At 42.6% G+C, this 21,659-nt stretch overlaps 1 protein-coding gene across 1 annotated transcript in view; it reads right to left on the bottom strand.

Moving 5' to 3' along the window:
• ALDH1A3 (aldehyde dehydrogenase 1 family member A3) overlaps positions 1-21,642 on the bottom strand; it is a 32,926-nt gene extending 11,284 nt beyond the window's left edge. Inside the window, exons 1-7 of the mRNA XM_010717554.3 lie at positions 21,501-21,642; positions 18,111-18,215; positions 12,034-12,174; positions 9,285-9,414; positions 8,733-8,794; positions 5,878-6,006; positions 3,111-3,224 (exon numbers count right to left, since the gene is read on the bottom strand). Coding sequence (XP_010715856.1) covers positions 3,111-3,224; positions 5,878-6,006; positions 8,733-8,794; positions 9,285-9,414; positions 12,034-12,174; positions 18,111-18,215; positions 21,501-21,599 — 780 coding nt within the window. The 5' untranslated portion in view covers positions 21,600-21,642. The remainder of the gene's footprint in view (positions 1-3,110; positions 3,225-5,877; positions 6,007-8,732; positions 8,795-9,284; positions 9,415-12,033; positions 12,175-18,110; positions 18,216-21,500) is intronic.
• Positions 21,643-21,659: the final 17 nt, after the last annotated feature.

The raw sequence follows: 21,659 nt of genomic DNA, 5'->3' as shown, positions 1-21,659 counted from the left end.
AAAAAAATGGAACTCCTCACAAGAAGAGTGTAAATCAAGTGTCAGTATAATTTAGTAATCTAATCTTGTTAGAGATTGTATGGATTAAATCACTTCAGGAGTTTCAGTTATTAAGCATTTTATTTTAGGTGACTTTATTTTGCATCTGCTTTTCTTGTATCTTACCTTGGTATACAGCAATCAACTTCATTTCTGCCTAAAAATATTGTTGCCCTGCAATGCCGCTGTGAGCAAGGAAAGCATGTGATGACATCAAACTGAGTGGTGTAGTTGACACAACAGAAGGAAGGGATGCTATCCAGAGAGACCTGGACAGGCTCAAAAACTGGGCACGTGAAAATCCAATGAGGTTGAACAAGACCAAGTGCAAGAAATGGCACTTTAGTCAAGGCAGTCCCAGATAGCAGTAGAGACTGGGAGAAGAACTCAGTGAGCACAGCCTTGCAGAGGATGCAGCGGACTGGGGGGGATCCTGGTGGACAAAAAGCTGGACATGAGCCAGTAATGTGAGCCTGCAGCCCAGAAAGCCAACAGTATCCAGGGCAATAACAGAGGGGTGGCCAGCAGGGAGAGGTAGGAGACTGTCCCCCTCAACTCTGCCCTTGTAAGGCCCCATCTGAAGTACTGCATCCAAACCTGCGGGTACCCAGTACAGGAATGACGTGGAGCTGTTGGAGAAGGTCTAGAGGAGGGCCACTAAGATGATCAAAGGGCTGAAGTAGCTCTCATATGAAGAAAGGCTAGGAGCTGGGCTTGTTTAGCTTGGAGAAGGCTCAGTGAGGGGAAATCTCACTGCGGCCTTCCAGTACTTGAAGGGAGCTTACAAGCAGGATGGGGAACCAACTTTTTATTCTGATAGTGGTAGGACAAGGGGGAAATGGATTTAAACTAGAAAAGGGGAGATTTAAGTGAGCCATTACAACAACATTTTTTGCTCTGAGGGAAGTGAGGCACTGGAACAGGCTGTACAGAGAGGTTGTGGATGTGCCATCCCTGGAAGCATTCAAGGCCAGGTTGGATGGGATACTGAGTACCTGATCTAGTGATTGGCAACCCTGTCCATGGCAGGACGGTTGGAACTAAATGTCCTTTACTGACCCCACCAACCTAAGCCATTCTATGTTTCTATGAGGCAGCTAGCTGGCAATTCTAAGTCAGCATTTCTCATGGTTTGCCCTCATAACTCAAGTGGAAGTCCTAAATGTAGAAGTACAGATCAGTTCTAATCACTTAGCAGCCTAACCCTAGAGACAGGAGAAATAAAGTGATGCATCATGCTGCAGATGAACATAACTATGCAAGAAGTGTTACTACAAGCTAGCTGGCCAAGGAGGAGCAAGTTAAACTGAGGGAAAGGAAGAAATGTAGATGGGAAAACTCTCATGGAGTCTAGTCTGTCATCAGCATTTTCAGGCTGGCACTGAGCCCAAGCTGGGGCTTAAAAACTAAGTCAAAATGTATTTTGAATTAGCTTTACTTCCTGGCTCAGAAACAGTAGCATTATGCTGCAAACACTGCAGAGGTGCAGCTGAACTCACAGATGGGTGGAGGGGGAAGAAAACACTTCTAAAATCACACACACATTAGCAAAGAATCCATCTCCCTTGGTGCTTCCTGCACACCCATGGATTAGAAAGACAAGCACAGCATCTATAGGAGTTTTTTTGCCCATAGGCTCCAGCAGCTGAGGTTTTCCTTATGCCCCTAATCCACAGGATACTCCTTTTTCATTAAAAACCCAAACAGATTCATGTGGGCTGGAAAAGTCTATAAGCTCTATTGTTTTCACACAGCTAGCATCTAATCTGGGCTAAAAGCTTATGATCTAGGATTTGGAGAGAAGTAGGTATCTGGATAAACTCTGAGATTAGGCCAACTATCAAGAGAGTAATTGCTCACTGAACTTTTACTTTGTGTTCACATTTGTTCCCATTATTTCTATACAGAAACAGAGGCTTAACACACACTCTCTTTTGGGTTAAGTATCTACACAAAGCCACTAGATGGTACTGTTGTTAAGTGCAATAGCTTTTGAATGTTTAGTGATTTACCTTTATTGACCAAGAATTCCATTCAAGGTAATTAGCAATAATTAAGTAACTTGATGACTTCATGCATTCTAATACCTATACTCGTAACTGCAGAGTATAATCAAGTGATCATTTCCTTGAATAATATTATTCTTATAAAAGTGAAGAAACTACGTTTGCCTCAACTGAACCCATTGGTGTTAGCATTTCCATTCTTAGCATGCTGCCCCTTCTTCAGGGTGTGTGCATAAACATTGCAAGAAAAATCTAGAACAGCGAGTGGAAAAAGTCACATTTATAAGCATGCTTTTGTTTGAGAAATTGCAGCAACGATTGCTAGAGACAAATTCATGTGTATGTCACAGCTGTATCTCAGTTCTATAGACCAGGCCAAGCCATGCATTCCGTTCCCCTACACAGATGAGGATGGCTGTAGGTGTCTGATATTGCAGAGGCCTCACTGCACTGCCACCCCCCTCCTTCGCAAGGCAGCTATAGCTGTTTACAGGAAAAAAACAAATAGGAAGGTGCTTTACTGTGCAGGTATCAAAAGACACTCACATGTTAATCCCATCAGCATCACTGGAGGAAGTTGTAGGCACAGGGCCATGCTTTTATTCAAGTCCTAGTTCCTCAGAGTTAACTAAAGCCAAGGAAGAATTCTTCAGGGCTCTGAGTGACATGTTTTCTAGTTACACACATATGCAGGGCAGGATTAACAGGCAAACTTGCCCAGAAGCTCCATCAGGTCAATGACATGATGTTAAGTAACTGCCAGTCACTCCTGTAGACTGTCTTACCTTGTGTCAGAAGATCTACTACAGATCTTATAGATATGTGGCAGTATGGCAAAATCCCAGTTTACAGAGGTGTCACAAGCACAGGAACTGGTAGTAAAAAGAGATGGACCTGACCTAGACAAATCCTGAACACTTCTAAGAAATCCTGTCTCACAGAGCACGATGGAAAATAGTGCTGGAAATCACTTATATTTCATTGGCATTATCTATTATGAATTGCTGCCTTAGAAGAAAATACAAAGAGGCACAGTAGGTGTTTTATAAGGAATCCATGACCTACCTTTGTCGATCCAGTAAAAGCAATTTTATCAATGCTCTGATGGGTAGAGATGGCTGCTCCAGCTGTGGGGCCGTAGCCTGGCACAATGTTCACCACACCTGGAGGGAAACCCACCTAAAATAGAGGTTAAATACAGCTTTGTAGGGAGGGATTTTGAACACTCAGAAGCCTCTCTGCACTCCTGAGAGCTACAGTTCAGTTCTCAGGATGAATTACTTGCCCTGTATTCTTATGGATGAGGACCAACCCTAAAAACAACCACAGTAATTTCTATAGCATTTCTAGGAATGCTGTGCAAAACTCCTTTATCTATGTAGCCTCACAGAAGATAAGTGAGCAAAACTTAGCCTGTAATAATGAACAGCACCACCTGAATTTACTAATCTCACTGAAATCAGGTTAAGGACACAAACATATATTTGCCTATTAACATACAAGAAACAGATATGCAAAAAAAAGTCTTTAACATGCCTAGTGAATGATAAAGTACTTCAAAGCATATGTAGAACTTGAAAACTGCAAGCTGCAGACAAGGAGCCCAAACTACATACATCAGTATTTTCCAGACTTTCCAGTAACACGGCTGTGTGCTATCAGCTGGAATAGATGTGGGTGAAAATAACAGCCATGCCTAGGAAATGCCAAGGCTCAGTAAGAATTCTTGGAGGAGTCCCAATATCAAATCAAACAAGAGCAAGTCTTTTGGCCAAACTTGGCCCCCAGGTACTTCTTTGCAGATGGAGCCAAGGGGTAAATGAATGAAAGTTTGTTTTGAACAAAGGTTGACATTTGTGGTTCTTCAGGGGCCAGAGGGATTAAGAAGTCAGTAAAACCTCACTAGATGATGGGCCTAATAAAACAGAGAATACAAGAGCAGATGGTAACAGACGTATGCCAGTTTCCACCACATTTACAACTTAGATTATCCAAATAGTAATTTTGCCAAAAGAGACAAATGGTAAAACTTCAGATGAAATTCTAGCACAAGGAGAAGTGTGGGACTTACTGGTCTGTTCTTTACTTCCTGAAATAATAGTTTCAAGGATTAAGATCTTCTAAGCTAGCCCTTCCCAGCTAGCCCTTCCCTACCACTGATTGCAAAGGTAGTTTTCCCTGCATTTGCTAACAGTAGAATGGCAGAATATTAAACGCCTGCTTCTTTCCTTTTGCCCTTTCCACACAAAATCTCACTACATGAAGCTGTTCCTTCCTACTACAGAAGAAAACTGAAATAATTGTTTATGTATTACCTTACAAAAAATTGCTTTGGTAAGATTTTTGGTTGTTTTTTTGTTGTTTGTTTCTTTGTAAATCAGGACAATATGATTCTACTATGCATGTGATAATAATAAGTGACAGTTCAATAGAGTTTGCATTTTGGCTAATGAGTTTTCAGAAAGAAATATTGAATGTCAAACTCTGCAAGTAATGGTGTTTGGAGTCAGCAGCAAAGCCACAAGGAAGCAAAAAAAGTGGTTCAGGTCTCCCTGAGCTAAGTTTTTTTCCTGTTTTTCTGCAAAAATGAAAGCCAAAATATTTTGGCAGGCCTCATATTATTTCATTCAACCAAACACGTAGCTTTGCTTGTATACCAAAAATCACCTGCATCCTTTTAAAGATTAAAAAAAAAAAGTTAAACTTGCTCTTCTAAAAACCCTCAAGAAGTCTAGCTGATTTTGGGTGGAGAAAGGGGCACCTTCAAATCAAATTATTCTGCCCTAATTATACTTCTGTATTAAAGCACAACTGCAATAAGTGGACAGTTTGGAATTTAGCTCAAAATATTAACCTTACCAGAACAGAGCTGCTTTTTGTTGGGAAATGCTATACAAGTGTTTAAAGAGCTGTATGTCATTCTGACATACAAAAGATCAGTTGCATGGCAGGGCTACTAGAAGTAACAACAACTGCACTCTATGCTCACTAAACTTGTGTAATCTTATCAAGTCAATGAGCAGCAGGAGAGACTTAAGTGGAAGTGCTTTTACACTTCCTTTGCAGGCAAAGAAGCCCTTTGTATCAATTATTAACATATCCTCCTGTTTCATCTATCCAAGAACAGACAGAATCATCATTAGACTGAGCCTAACAAACAGACTTTTCTAGTTGAGAGGCAAAAGCATACCTTCAAACCTCTTAGTTTTTGTTCACAGTTAGTCATGTAATTAACTGTAGGAAGCTGAGGATGTATTAACCAGTCCTGGAAGGCACTGTGCACCTCCCACCATATCTATAACTAGATCTGAGGGCACTTGGGATCCTACCTGACAATACCTAAGTAACACTTTGAGACCTCAGCTTATTCTCTTCCCTTTGCATCTACATAGGAGTTGATCTTAAAGACCAGATGTAGCTAAATTCTTCTTTAAGCCACAGAAATATGAAGAATTGTTTATTATGGCAATCACTCTGTTTTTTTTTGAATTATCTCACTTAAAAACTCACTGTTGTCTATCTTATTCCTTTTTGTCCCATTGCCTAATAAAACTGAGCTTTAATCTTTTGCTCATTTGGGAAAGTAAAAGGCAAGGAAGAAAGATAAAAGCATCAGCAGCTTCCTAGAGAAGGAGGAGAGCCTACAAGTTCTGTGCTCTGTTACCTGTCATCCAGCCCCTGCCAGTCAGGAAGGCCTTTGGGAAAAGAGGCAGAACACAGGTGATTCTCACACCTCATCATATATTTAACATCTTTCAAACCTACTCAGACAATTCAAATTCTTACGGTCTTAGAAGAAAAGAACCCAGGTGTGTTATTCAGGTTTCCTTACCTCCTTAATCAGCGAGCCAATGTACAGTGATGTTAGAGGAGTTTGTTCAGCTGGCTTAATAACCAAAGTGTTTCCACAGCACAGCGCCGGTGCCATCTTCCAAACCAGCATCAGCAATGGGAAGTTCCACTGCAAGAACACAAGGTCATTTGGATCAGCCACCTACTCACTTCCATGCAGCACCTCTCTCACCTTCAGACAGGTCAGGGGGAAACCAGCAACTGGGAGCATAGCCATAAAGAAAAGTGTTTGTTTACAATACTGCATTTTCTTGGACTACAGAGCATATCTTCCTGTACCACACTGAGACCCCAAATATTGTTGGCAGTCCTCAAGTTGACTCTAATTCGAATAAATCTTTGCATGATGCAACCTCATTGCTCACAGAAGTCTGATCACACTTGCTATAAGATCTTGTCTGTTCATAGAAACCATGGTGAAGGTAGTATTCTGATGCATCACTTTTGTAAAGTCTTTATATGGGAGAATTGAAGTTGCTCATTGAAAGAAACTCAGTATTCTGTATTAGCTAATCCCTGAGGAGTTAGGAGTTACACAGTATCATTCATTTCCAGGTTTATAATTAGAAAACTTCAGTGGATTGTTCAGTCATGGAAGTCAAGGCAGCTCTTAGTTTCCCTTCATTCTGTAAAATGCTCCTTTCCAATTAGTTTTCTTATTTGGAATTAGGAACAAGTCCACATCAGCTTCCCCTGTGCTAATCTGTCTCACGGTCATGTGTATTTGTAGATTTTTGGAGCCTAAGCAAGAAGTGGAAAAATCTAGCTCACACTGAATCTCAGTAAAGGTCATTTGGCAACAGAAAGGATTTCTTCATTAAAAATAATTAATGCTGCTTTAGGAATGATGGAAGTGGGCCAACAATAAGGGGACTTCTTGTCAAGTTTCAAGCCATGGGCCCTCAGCTAGCAAGAAAGAAGCAAAGCATGTTAGTAATCCACAAATTCACACTTAAAATCTAAACTGTTAATTTATTTATAAGAGATGAGTTCCACTGTAACCCAGCAGCCCTGAGATAAAGTGGAACTTCAGCTGATGTGCTGCTCTTCAGCTTTTCTCTCTCCCTTCTCCTTTCCAGACCTGTTTCATTTCAGTGATTTCTCCGATGGCCACGTTCTATGATTTACCCATTTGTCTTTTTCTCCTAATCTTCTTGAAGGCCTGAATTCTCATCTTCAGCCACCTGCATCTTCACTACTTTTCTACACTTTCAGAGCACAACATAACTCTGAGACATTTCTATTGCAGAATGGCTGGTGAAAGCAACAGTTAGAAACGGATATGAAGGCTGCCTAACAATATCACCCTGGGATAAAGTTCAGTCATATGATGCACCTTCTAAAGAGTGCCCCTCACTAAGAGGGTTGTTTAAGTATAGTCAAGCCACAGTAAAAAGGGAGGATTGTTAATTGGCCTAGGGAGACATGCAGAACAGTGACAAATCCTTTTATATCAGGTTGGAATAATCACATCCACTGACTGATCGTGTTAGAGATCAAACTGGAAAAAAAAATTGAAGAGGATTTGTTCTAAGTAAACTGGAGACAGATGTAGCTTTGTTGACCCCAATCATGCTTTTTGCAAACATTGTTGAACTTGAAACAAATCTGGTCTTATTGTATTTATTGCTAGTGTAAGGCCCACCTGAAATAGTAGAAGTCCCACTATTTTCCCTTTCAGTGGCCCTCCAAAGCATCCTACATGCAGGCTTTTAAAGTGATCGACTCCAAAAGTGCTTCTGAGTGCCAAAGGCAGCTTAAGTATAACAGTAAAATATCTTTTAGTGATGATCAATTAAGTTTACAACACTAATGATCATTGTTGATATACCTGATGTTTTGATATTGTGTCACAAATTCTACCTGCTTACAAGCAGACACTTTGCTTATTCAAGCAGAAAAGCTATGCAGATGTCATTAAGCCAAATACCTGATAACTAGTAACAACTGTTTCCCAATTTGCCTAATCCTCATAGGGCAAAATAGACTTTACCATCTTATCACCAGGTTTACTCAGCTCAGTCCAGCTAAAGGAAAAGGCAAAATTTCTCCAGATGTCTTTGGGAATTGGTCCAGACCTGGTATCCACAGGGTCCAGAAAATCCCAAACCACATATGCATTTTATCCCATCTCCCTTATAACCTGATCCCATGGGTCAAAGTATTCCATGGACTCCACTGATCCAAGTATCCAAAGAATCTTGGCACACCACCACTTGCCTCATGGCCTGTAGGATACCACGTTCAAAGCATTTTACAACCAGTCGGGAATAAACTATGTCTCCCATATAGCTGTAAAGTCTTTCTGGTTGTCTGTTTAAACAAAGCAAGCAGCACATACTAAAACTGGAGGTATTTCAAGAACTAGCCACACTGTCCCCTAAGCAGAGAAAGAGAGCTCAAGGAAAAACTGCACTCAGTGAGATTTGATCACAGAAAGCTCAGAGAACAGCCAGGAGTTATTAATAGTGGATATGATCTGAAACTCCAAACTATGCATCAGCTCTAGGCAGCAAGAAGCTAGTACATGTAATGACAAGATGGTTGTCCTAGCAGTTGAAGAGTCAGAGAGCTCTGACTGCTCTCTGGTGACTGCTGTCATCCTTAGAGAGGAACAGAGCAACTGATTAGAAGACCCACCCTTCCATTGCAGAGGATTTTGCACTGCCAAGAGCAATTGGCATGGGGGTAAAACAAGAAACTACATCAAGCAACTGAAATGGGAGTTCACTGCAGAACAGCTGCACTGAACTAGGAATCAAATGGCTGCAGTACAAGATAGGGAAATGCACATACACTTCCTCCACTTCCAAGGGCACCATTGCTGTTACTTACTGGAGTTATAGCTCCACAAACACCCATCGGTTCATGCCTAGTGAAACAGACAAAGTTTTCATCTGCAAAACAAAAGAATAAAGGAAAAAGAAAACAGTAAAAATATTTGCTTCTATAGGAACAGTTAAGATGACTGCAAACAGAGAGGTTGGAGACAGATCCAAAACCACATTACACAAAGAATCCTATCTCTGCTGATCTTAAAACACCTCTGGGTGACCTCAAATGGATGAGGATCCGTTTCAGAATAGGTCCAAGGGCGCAGTGTGATTGCTCTATGTCTGTAGTCTAGAAGATCTTTTGAAAAAAAAAAACTCTCAACTATTAGAATATCTGACAGTGTCCTTCCATTATTTTCCCAGAGATCTAGCCAGGCATTTCTAGTCCTCAGTTGACTAGAATCTCAGAAGATACCTACTTAAAATCCACCCTGAGACAGAAAATAAATGCCTTCCATTGCAGGTTTTCAGAAGCAGATCTTTCCATGCTTCTCACTTGTCCAATCAAGTCTGATCCCTTTCCAGTCCTGATTTTGGGTGTGAAGGAACTTACCCACAGGGATAGTCCTGCCCTGGATTTTATCAGCCCATCCAGCATAATAGCGGAGTGTCTTTATACAACCTTCCAGGTCAATGAAATAAGCCTGCAGAAAAGGTTTTCCTGTGTCCATTGTTTCCAAAGTCTGAAAAAAATAAACAAAAAAAAAAAACAAGCTATGTGCATTGTCAAACACATCCATAGTTTTTTTTCTTAAAAACAAAAATATCTTTCAGAAAAACCACTCAATTTTCTTGTGTTTTGTGCTGCGGAGACAGTTTCCTTTCCTCACTTTAAAGGAAGAGCTAGTTAATACAAGTCAGGTAGAATAGAGACAGCTAGACCCACTAACACTGATACATGCACAAGTTACTTTGCTCAATCACTGCAATGAATGCACATTTTCTGTAAGAGCCCAGGAGGTGGCTGTGGGTGGGATACAGGGCTGTGGTCTGGAGCACTATTCTGAAGGAACGCAAGTCCCTTGACTTCACTGTATCTGACCTTCTGACACGGATGTTCTGGACTCCAGATGGTGTCACTAAAATCAGCCTGACCCACTTTCCTTTTATTTTTTGCTTCTTTGTCCTAAAAGCAACCTCCAAAATGCCTCTTTTATCCACAGGATGATATTTTATTTTTTATTTACTTATTTTTTAAACAGTATTCTAATAAAGTAACATTCAGGCTCAGATCTCTGCTTAGACATCTGCAAAGGAGAAGTTATTCCACTGAAGCTGCACTGACATTGAGCAGCTTTAAATGAAGACCAGTCTCAGACTGCACCCTTCTCACTGTTCTGAACATTAGCTGAGCGAATACTTTGTTCTGCTCAGGTCATTAAAAGGGATACTGGTGAAAAGAGCCAGCACATCCATAAAGGAAACAATATCCCTTGGTAGATTGAAACATCTTTGTTTACAAATGAAGTCATACCCTGTCATATTCCACAGACACTAGGGTCCAAACAGACATTCCCCTTGGAATGACTAGGATTGTTATCCACTCTGAACGTCTGCTAAAACAAGTAATCACTTAAAAAAATCAGTTAACATGCAACCAAAGCAGCTAGGGCTGGTTTTTCTTCAGAGAAAGTAGCAATGCCAAGAAAGTCATCCCAGATCAGAAGGACAGCAGAAAGCCCTGGTTTATGGAAAAGGAGGCTCCTTTGAATTTGCATCAAAAAAAATGGGCAGAAAATGAACATCATGTTTGCACACACTTATTTCTCCCCCTTCTTATTTGTTGGCCAGAATTGCCTTCAAACCTGGAGCTTTTAAGTCTGTTCTATAGAATTCGGAGGCCATCACATGGTTCACAGAGAACATTATCAGGGAAACAGACATAGCTTGAAACAGTCATGTAAGTACAGTCTTCTAAATACACCCCACACATGCTGCTCTCAGTGGGACATCAGCTCAGGAACTCTTGCATACAACAGCACTGAGCAACATGAATGCATCACTCCTAAAGAAGTGCACAGTAAGAGTGCTGTGTTGAGCTAGTGAAGTACAGATAGCAGCTCTGAGAGCTACTAGGAACTGTAGGCACTATTTGTATAAATGTACAAGTCCAACATAAAAGCTTCTTATCAGCTGCAGAACATCTTAGCCAAGGTCCTACTCCCCTTGTTTTGCACCAAAAGGATTCTTTTAGGACAGGATAGGAAATCATTAGCAGTAGTTCTTCAGTGCAGAAGTCCAAGTTAACACAGCCTCACAGCTATCAAGAGATTTTCCTGAGCCAGTACATTCAGTGGAAAAGTAGCAGATCCCACTTATACACATTCTAAACTTTGGATGACATCCAACAAGAGTCTCTTTCCAGCCCCCTATTTTAGGGGAAGCAATTTAAAAAAAAAAAGTCAAATTGGCCTTACATTTTTGTAACAAGGACCAAAGCAGATTTGGTTGGTTGTGCATTTTTTTCCTTCCTTTGTGGTTTATAGGCTTTTTCTTGTTGTCTCAAATATGTAGATACTACCTAAGCTAGGAGACGCAAGAGCATTGATAAACTTAAAACCAAGAAACATATTTATTGCTTTTATTTTTAAAGTAATAGTAATATCTGCAATCAATTCAATAACCAGTTCTTGAATAAGAACTCCAGTATAGATAACTAACAGTCATTGTCTATAATCCCTAGAATCATCCTGCAGAAAAGTGAAGATCAGCTATGACTCCTGCCTAGATTCTTCTACCCTTCATGTGGGAAGGGAGAAGGAGGGCTGGGAGGGAAGAGTGCATCCAGTTCCAAAGAACAAATACAGTTAGTGCCAGAGCTCAGAGAAGAAATTTGGTCCTGTATCACTGTTATTTGTTTCTCCGTGTGGGAGGCAGTGTTCTTTACCTCAGACTCAAAGGGCAGGCACAAATGTCTTACTTCTGTTGAGAAGAGGAATAGGAGCTAGGTCAGGACTGAAGTATGGTTCTTCTTTGGAGGAACTGAAATCCATAATACAGGACTGCACTAACAAAGCTCAGGCTAACACAAGGATGGGTTAATGCAGGAAGGTTTTATAAATCACTACAGATACTAAAGCCCATTGACACTGAAAAAAGCTATCAAGCATTCCCTACAGCCTAAGGCAATGAGCACAGGAAAAAGAGGAGCTAGAAGATGGGACCTTTCTGCAGGATTTCTACCTCCTTAAGAGCCCTTGGAAGTAGTGACAGGAAATGGATGCAGCAAAATGGTAAAGATGAAGCTGAGTTATCAGCCAACTGCTGTTGTTTTCTTTTCACTCACTAACCACAATACTTACTGCCAGGATGACTCTGTCTCGCTCTAGAAGATCAGCCAGCTTGTGTAGGAGCCGTCCTCTGCTTAAGGCATCCATCTGTCTCCACTGAGACCCCCTCTGGAATGCTGCCTTTGCTGCTTCCACAGCATTATCCACATCAGGCTAGAGCAGTAACATACATAAGAAAATGTTAGGTTACAAGCAAGATGTTGGACAAAGGCAGAGACCCCAGCAAGCTGTTTCCTAGATGTTGTGGTATCTAAAACCAAATCTGAGAAGATCACCTCCATTTTACTCTTGGATTTATAACCAAGCCTGCAAGCCATTTTGGGTTTGGTCTGGGCTGATAAACAACCTAAAAGTCAAAGTATCAGCAGAGCTTTTGAAGAGTAATTTTATGCAACTGGTTTGTTTATAAAATAATCCAGAATCACATTCCTGCTGATATAGGATGTAAGCGACACCAGGAAAAGGATGGAAAAATGAGATCCCAAATCTGTTCCCATTGGAGCTTCCCTAAGCTTGACAGGCTATTGTCCTCCATCAACCAGTCTGGTCCACACAAATGTGGGAAGGAAAGTCCCCCATGAGAGAGATAAGTTTTATCCAGGGGAACAATCATTGCTCAGATCCCACCACTACATCCCACTTGAATGCATGCCAGTAACAGTTACCATACAGAAAAAAAAAAAGCTCCCCTAAATCCCAGATTGCACTTCAAGATTATTTTTACCGGATGGAAGGGTTTTTGTTGTCTAGTGCTTTGACAGTCATTTCACCTACCTGGACTTAGTGCCACTCTCTCAAATGCTTTACAGCATGCAGGACCAAATCTAACTCTGTTTTTGTAAGCTGCTACTTAGGAGGGCAACAAATTCCATCACTTCTCACCAACCCCAACAAAGCTTCTTGTGATGCTCTGGCCACAGTATGGCCCTGACTCCTCCTTTCTCCCTTCCACTAACATACAACAATTAAAAAAAATGCAATGGCAAGGGCAACCTCCTGACTCAGTGAAGTCAATGGAACACTGCCGTCAACATCCATGAAGCCAAGACTGTACCCCAAGCATACACAGAGCACAATTCATTCTGTCTTTGATCAGAATCCTGCTCTGTGTAACGTCTGGTACAGCCCATACTTCACTGCTTCCTTCAGCCTATGGAGAAGTCCTTACACTTCACCATAATACACTAAAGGGGGTGGGCTTCAGGCCTTGATTGCTCCTCAGAGCTCTTCACCAGCTGCTCTCATAGATCTTCTCTCAGGGCTTGCCTATTCAGACTTGATCACACTAGATTCAGCTACCGTGCACAGATACAGCAAGGATTAGCTGTTCTCCCATCACAAGAAACCTGTTTTTGCTCAACCAAGAAAAGCATTACAGGGAGATACACTTGACTTACAGCAAGTCATTGTCCACTGAACTAGCACCTTAAACTAAATTTGGCTCTTTCTTCACAAGATTGCACAGCTTTGAAGTACTGTGACATATACTGCCAGGAAAACTACACCCTTTTAGAAGGGCACTGATGGGGAAACAATTGCAAGAGACTTGAGTCGCTACAGGAGGTAAAGAGTGGCTCTGGTCAAGCAAGCATGGCTACGAAGCAGAGGTAGCAAGCAGACACATCCTGCCTGGTGCCTGTCCCCACAGGCAGAACAAGGCTTCAGAATGGTTTGCTTCTATCCACTTAAGCTGGAATGCCACAAAAGCCAAGAGGCATCACCAGCTACTGTACACTTATACGTTCCTCCTCCTCCCTGCTGGAATGAGGGCTTAAGCTAAAAAAAAAATAAAAAAAAGCAAGCAACATAAGACACAAAGCAGACAAAAGCCAGGAGAATGTGTCAGATTTAAAGCAGCAACAAATCACCTCCTGAGATCAGGCTGGGAGCACCAAGACTTCATGGCCACAGTGCTAAGCCTTCCCACCACTCTGGCACTCACAGCACTAAAAATGAGATGGCTGCATGGGCAAAGGACTTCAGTCTCCACCTTCTAAGCACGGGAGCACCCAAGCCCTACTACAGCTCCTGTAAGTGGTAGTGGTGGTCTGGTGAAGCCCAAAATGTCTCAGCAAAGCTTTCCTGTCTTTCATTTTGATTGCAAGCTAGAAATACTGTTTGGAGACTCTTCCCCCTAAAATCATTTGTACTGGGGTGGGGAAAAAGAAAAAAAAACACACCAAAAACAAGCAAACAAAACCATAAAAACAATGGCCTTTGTTTTTCTCCTGCAGAGACTACTACCTGACATGCTTGTATCTTTGGAGGTGCAGCAAAAGGTGCATCTTAACAGATAGAAGTGCCATAGTGATCCAAGAGCCCTGGGATGAATATTTAGTGAAACTGTATTCATTCTCATCCCCTTTTCTTGGATTTGCAGGGCATGCACAGCAGCTCAGAGAGCGCAGTCAATATTACAGACAAAAGCTTCCCCAGAATACCCTCGGGGGTAGCACCACCAAGTGAGACCTTGTGAGCTCACATGTTTCTATAGGCCTGAGAGACCAGCAAAAACAAGGAAGTCCTTCAGGAAGGCTGAAATGCTGCTCTTAATCCATCCTGTTATGACTAGACATTAGGGGAGCCTGAATGGTGTGCTCATTACAGGCATGTTGCAATAGGTAGGCACAGTGCGTGACAAAGACAGACTTCTAACTGTCAGAGTGCCAAGGACACCCTGCAGCACACAAAACCACAAAGAGGTCCATGCAACCTGGTGCTCAGTTTTGATCTATACAGATTTATTATTACATAAAGAGCTTTACTAAGAGAACATTGAAGTTGCAAAGTCAAGCAACGCAGGATTGGGAAATGCCAGCAAACCTTCATACCCACCCTGGATGTTTGCATTATGATACAAGCCCCAGTTACACAACTGCATGCCATTTTCCCCTGAACAAACTCATGATTTCTTTGTTCTAAGCCATGTCTTCCACCTTCCTTCTCTACCTCAAATTCTGCTCACCAGTGCTCCATTTCTATGGAGCCCCTTCTTCCTCTCTGTTGCCTCAGCACCTGGCAGACCATCACTCCAGTGCCTTGGTGAGCAGGGAGAATATCTGCAGAAAAAGCCTTGCTCTGCTTCAGGTTCAGTATAGATAATATAGCTTTGATCCAGACAGTAAGGAGACATACTGAGGATGGAGCACACTAACTATCTTACCTGAACTTCGTGGGAGAATCCCTACTGTGCACATCCTCAGAAAGGCACTTTTCCAACACAGGCAGGAGCATACCCAATTAGAAGACACTCACAGCTGAGCCACTCTCCAGCTAGCCCCCTGCAGTTTATGCTTCTCATTGCTCTAACTTTAGAACCAAAATTTCAATCAGCTACAAAGAGCAACTTAACAGTCTGTAGTGTCCCATATCTATGGTATAGTGAGCTTGCTGTGTGGAATAACATTTCTGTAGCCTCTTACCTCAGCCCACGTCCATAGTCTGAAGGTGGGCAAGATGTCTGTGAACAAAACACGCTTATAACCCTCTAAAGATACACTACCAAAGAGCAAACTGCCCAGAAGTGACAGATGATCCATAACACCCATCCTGCTCAGTCCCAGCCATGCACCCATGCCAGGCAGCTAGGTGGCCACTCCTTTAAGAACAGAGTTCCTTTCTCCCATCCTCGCTGGACATTAGAAAGCTACTACAAGAGCTTATCTTCAAGTGTTACCAAAAGGACTAAAGAAATAACAGCTAATGTATTTTTTTCCACGATACAGTAACACAGCAAGGGAGGGTAGAAGTTCCAGGGTTGCCCCACTTCTGAGGGTCAAAAACCTAATGAAGAAAGTTAATCCTTTTTGATTGTAGCTGGAGAACACTGAGACACTAAGCCATTACTTGGGAAGCAGGAAGCCTCCAGGTATCCAGTAGAATCATTTGCTGCTTTATTGTTATTGCTTTTTTTTTCTTTTCTTAAAATGCTTCTTTTTCACCTGAGACTTCCCTTTATTCCCCAACTATTCATCAAGAGAAATTGTGTCTTGAATTTTGTGACTAAAGTATAAAACAAAACCTTTACACCTAACCTTCTAAACTGGCCAAGTTTCAGCACCAACTTGTTCGTCACCACTGAGACATCAGCTGCCAAATTCCCACCCCTCACAAGCAACCTAAGCAAAACATACCCAGTGTGGTCAGGGAGGGACAGGTTTCTGAGCAAGGTTAGGGAAGTGGAGTCCTGCTCCCTGCCTGCTGTGAAGGCAGAGCAAACCATGGCATGAGCACAGATGAGGCCAGAGTCAGAACCTGCCATCCTTGCTGCAATGCTCCCCAACACAGACCGTGGTAGCCCAAGGAGACAGAACACTGAAAAGCACCACGACTCACCATTTTCTGTAGCAACAGGGAGCTCTGCCCCAATAGATTGGGGTCATAGATTTAGTATGGAGATGATTAAGCTGGCCATGGGAATTCTCAGGGAACTCTGCCCAGAGGGTGGTGGGACATCGTTACATATCGCCAGCAGCCTAACAGCTGGTTTGGAACATGTCCCACTCCAATTCTGTCTGTAAACTGACCCACTAGCAGGTCTGACTCTTCTCAGTTCCTTATACAAACCTAATTACAATGAAATACATATCTGATGTAAAGGGGTAGATGAAGCTTTCAGCTGCATCTAGCATACATTCTTGCATGCAATTATTCTACACGCCTAGGAGTCAGGCACCTATACCAAGTATTCACAGGCAGGGACTCACCTGCAAGCTGAAAAGCTATTCTTGCATTCAGGCAAGGGTAAGTCTCAAGGAGGCAAGGCACAGCACTGGCCTTTCAGTTCCGCCTAAGAATTTTCTCTACCAAGTAATTAAGAAGTAGGCTTGAAATACTCATGTAATGCTCTGTAACTGCCTGAGAGACACTTAGCTCAGCGAGTAGTGGAGTCATGGTTTCTGCCTCACAAAATATAGTTGCGTCAGAGTTGCTTCAGCTCTACTGTTTACATACCACTAAATAGAGTTATGTACTGCCCAGTTAATGCAGAGGAATTACATACATTAAGCTTTGTCTTCACCTACAATTGTCCCATGGATTCACAGATCCACCATGGCACTAGGCCTTAGGGACTGCTTTAGTGGCATCCAAAAAGAACAGCCACCATTTGCAGGGAGTCCTGCATCACCAAACAAGTTTGCTCCCATCTCCAAAATTATCAGGCTCTACTGACCTGCACAGCACGACACCTGGAACCACACTGCACTTTTTCATTTAATGCAGCTCTTACTAGGAGAGATTCTCCAAGGCATGCAAGCAACAGGCAAGCTTAGATACTGAGAAGAGTACACACTGCCTGTCGCTACTGCCCAGAGTGATGATTAGCCAAAGCCCTGGTACATTAGGGAAGCTGTGAATCACCTTCCCATGACATACGGTCAAAAGCAAGTCTTAGGCCAGCTCTCTCCCACAGAGCAGTCCAGATGGCCCACGTGTGATCAGCTGTTTTGGATCAAGTGTTGCATCTGATTGTTCCAACTGTACGTATAGTGTACCAAGGCCAGGGACTACTGAAATTCTTTAGAGATACTGGTTTCATTTTAAATGACGGTTGTCACACTTGGGCAGGTAGCCAGAACCCATAACACCAGTCAGAAAAGAAAACCATAAGGAATTGCTAGCAGGAAGTGAGCAGTGTTGCATTACTGAGCCCAAGTTTTCCCAAACAGGTTATTTGTTGATCATACTTTTTAAAAAGTGAATTTCAGTCCAGTGACTCCAACAGGCTGCCACGCAGACTGCATGTAAACCACTCCAGAAGTGACACACGAGTTCTGTCAGGGTTGTACGTCCGTTGTCGTCACTATTTCCTCAGCACGGCTGCTTGCTTCCAGCTCTATAAAGCTGGAATCATGCTGAATCTCATTCCTGCAGTATTTGGTAGGCAGTTCCTATCAGGGAAAGTGACTCAGCTGAGCTAGACAAGACCGATCCCACCCAGCCCATGTAATCCTCAAGCAGCACATGCAGCATCCCAGCTCCCAGTCTGGTTAGCTGTATGCCATTAAAAGCCAGCTTTTCCTCCGTACGTTTTATGAAAAAAGCAAGTCCCTTTAACTCTTTTACATCTCCTTTCTAATAACACTTACCTTGTCTCCTTCCTCAATATCACAAATTTTCTCCAGTGTTGAGGGATTGTAGGTAGGGAACTTCTTTCCACTGGTAGACTCATGCCATTCATTGTTTATAAATATCTGAGGAGAGAGCAAGATGAGCAGAATAGGTAGGAGAAGGACAACACTGATGCAGACAAAACAAAAATCACAGAAGTACTCTTCACAGCTCCCAAGGCTCTTCAGCTTCCACTGATGGTGTGTTCAATCTGTCCCAGTGAAACTTTATGATACAGACAGCAGTTATCCAAACTGAGCCAGAAAACGGACAAGAAAGTCTTCGTGCACCCAGTTAGTTTTGAGCAAAGGGAAGACAGAGGATGGGCCCACACAGTGTAATGCCATAATTTAGCAATGAGAAAGAAACCACTGCTGAAATCAATTTCCATGGGAACAGCAAGCAGACACCAAGAGAAACCCATAGGGCTCAGGCAAAAGTTGCCCCTTGTTGCATGCTACAAGCAAAGTGTCTGCATGCAATATTACTTGGTTACTCGTATCCTGCCCTGGGCTACTTCCATAACTGCCCTCAGCACCACAGAGGAAGGTAGGAACAGGCTTGGTTCTACCCCACTATGCCTTGCCACAGGATAGATCGAGCCTCCCACGTCATTGGAGTCATCTGTGACAAGATTTAAATGTTTCAAAATATTGCATTTCCAGAGCAAGAACAAACAGTCCCAGCATTGTGTAACTAAAAACGCATTAAATACTAGAGTGTTGTTACACACTGTAAACAGAACAAGAATACCTACATACAATTAATTGATTCAACATGCATCTTATCCACATCGCAATCTAACTTGGCAGTGTTATGTTTTATAAATAAAGATACTTTTTAAATCAAGATTAGATGAAGTAATCTTTATTAGCGGCTGTAAGCTAGTACTTTTACTTGGAAGTCTTCCACATTTGCAATCTTGTTTACGACTCTCTATGCACCACCAGGAGATTAATGTTGCATCCCTTACATTTGAAATTCCCACTGCTCTGGGTCATATTTTTTCCTTGGGCAGCTTTTTTCCTGAAAGGAGTTCCTCCCAACTATTTCTGCAGAGAAGTATTTGAGACATAACTGGCGCAGATACTGCACTTCTGGTCCCACCTGTTTCATGCAGGCTTAGGAAGAAAACATTGCCAGGAAATTATCACATGAAGTCAGTGTTAGAAATATTAATCAGTATTAGAAATTAAAATGCAGCACTTTAATAGGTAGCTATTTCAGGAATAGATAACACTTCCACTTCAGGTTTCCTCTGTTCCTCTCGAAAAAAAGTCACAATAAGCATGAGAGGTGATAGCAAGAAGTTACAAAGTCAGACATATGCTCACTACCTCAGTACAGGGGAGTTATTCCTCCACCTCTGCACCAAGCGTTTATTTTACATGAGAAGGTCGAGAACAGAAAGCAACATTTCTATGACAAATAGTAAAACAAGGGCGACAAGATTCGATATTTTAAAACCTAACATATATGCTGACGCCATTCTGGGAACCACACAGCATAGCCCAGTCTTCGGTGCCAGGAATTGAAATGAAACAGAATAGCGTATCAACTGTTGATGTTGCATACTCCAAATGCAGGACACGAGATTCTGGACAGACCACTTCCATCACACACCCGGGACAAGCATTAAGCTGCTCTGTAAGCAAGATCATTGGTGATAGACTTTCTTCTCTCTCCCTCAGCCCAGTAACTGGCAGAACCAAAAATAATATATATTTTTTTTGCAAAGCAGAAAGCGTGCCATCAGCTGCACACATCTGGTGGAACTCAGAGCTTGCAGAAAACCCCTCCGCTTTATGAAGACTGACTGCTGCTCGTTATTTTCTCAGATGCACTGGGGGCATTGGATCAAATATCAAATTCACACTTTTAATTAACATTGTTTCCCACTATTAAGTTACAACCTCGATACTTTCGGTGTGGAGTCTCTGGCAAAACTCTGGAGAATAAAAAATTTGGTCTTTAAAACAAACGTGGCTGCAAGATTGGATCCCAAAGGAATATTTAAAAGTGTTCACAACAATAAAAATAACACAAAACAGAACATTTGGATGTTTAAGAAGAATCCTGATGCGGTGTCCATTCTGGACACAGGAAAGTGCAGCATTACGCTGTTCTACGACCAGCAGCTCCAGATCCAGTCTGCTGCTACGTGACAATTTTATCTCAAATAAATAAATAAATAAATAAATAAATAAATAAATAAATGTATTGAGAAGTTAAAAATGAGCAGTTAGCATAACCACTAGGCTAGATTAATTTGTTTCAGTACTTTGGATGCACAATTCAAACCAACACGTCACCGGACAACTATCGCTGCTTACTCTTTCTTCACACTGCAGAAAAACGAGCTTGGAGTTTGCAGTTCTTTGCCTTGAAATATTTAGCACAGAAACGTAACAGTAATTAATATACACTCAGCCCCTTTTAACCCAGCCATATAACTGAAGTATAACAGCCATGAGCCTGGCTATTTCCCCCACTGCATGAGAGCGTGGGTCGGGCAGCTGGGAATAAAAAGCAACTCGGGGCTCACAGAGCTGCGTGCACAAAGAGTGCTGGAGTGGAGCTGAGTGCTTCTGCAATGCCAACAGCACTTCTAAAGGACAGAGCTCCAAACTGAGTTTGAGGGCAGACTTAGAGCTGCAGGTTCTTTGGCTTCTCCTAGAGGTGGCCAGTGAGCTCATGAGGAGCTCCATGGGGATGGCGAGCAAGCAGCAAGAACGGCATCCATACTGCTCACCTCACAGATCTACCAACAGGTCCAGCCTCACCTCACAGCCCTTCCACATCCTCCTAGAGATGCAGCCCTCCTTCATCCCCTGCTCAGTGCATCCCTGCAGGGACGGTAGAACCAACTTCTTCCATCAGCACTCCTCTCAGCCCTGCCCAGGCTCACCCTGCCCAAACAGGACTTCATAAAGCACTGATACTGAGCGCTGCCCTTGGGATTCACCACATGGATTCCATGAGCAGGGAAGGGGCAAAATGGCCGTCAGCAGCCCTCAGCAGGCCCAGTGCCAGGGCTGAAAGGGCCTGTAGACACCTGGAGCAGAACTACGGGTTCATTACATTAAGAAATAATAATAATAATAATTTTGTTTTGTTTTTAGACTGTTGAGGTTGGAGCAAGTGCAGCTCTCTAGAAACAACAGAGACCCACTTGCTCTGATCACTTGGCCACCCTCACACCCCCATTATCCCACTACCTAGGGCATAAGGAGATGATAAAACAACAAATAAAGCTCACACTGGAAGAATTAATGAAAAACAACTTGAAAAGAGAAAACACCTCACCACCATCCCAAATCCCCCAAACACAGGACGACACCGCAATGAAGCCCACCTCCCCAGCTCACCTTGGTGTATTTCACCTCCAAACCCCTCAAAGGCCGTGGCAGCGGCGGCCCCTTTTTGTCAGGCTGCCCGTTCTCCACAGCACCGTTCAGCGCTGCCATACCCACCCCGTCGAGCACACACCACCGTTCTGCCGCTGACAGCTCGCGGCGCCGCCCTAA

This window comes from Meleagris gallopavo, chromosome 12, assembly GCF_000146605.3.
Source record: "Meleagris gallopavo isolate NT-WF06-2002-E0010 breed Aviagen turkey brand Nicholas breeding stock chromosome 12, Turkey_5.1, whole genome shotgun sequence".
NCBI lineage: Eukaryota > Metazoa > Chordata > Aves > Galliformes > Phasianidae > Meleagris > Meleagris gallopavo.
This window is presented reverse-complemented; position numbering and strand designations above follow the sequence as displayed.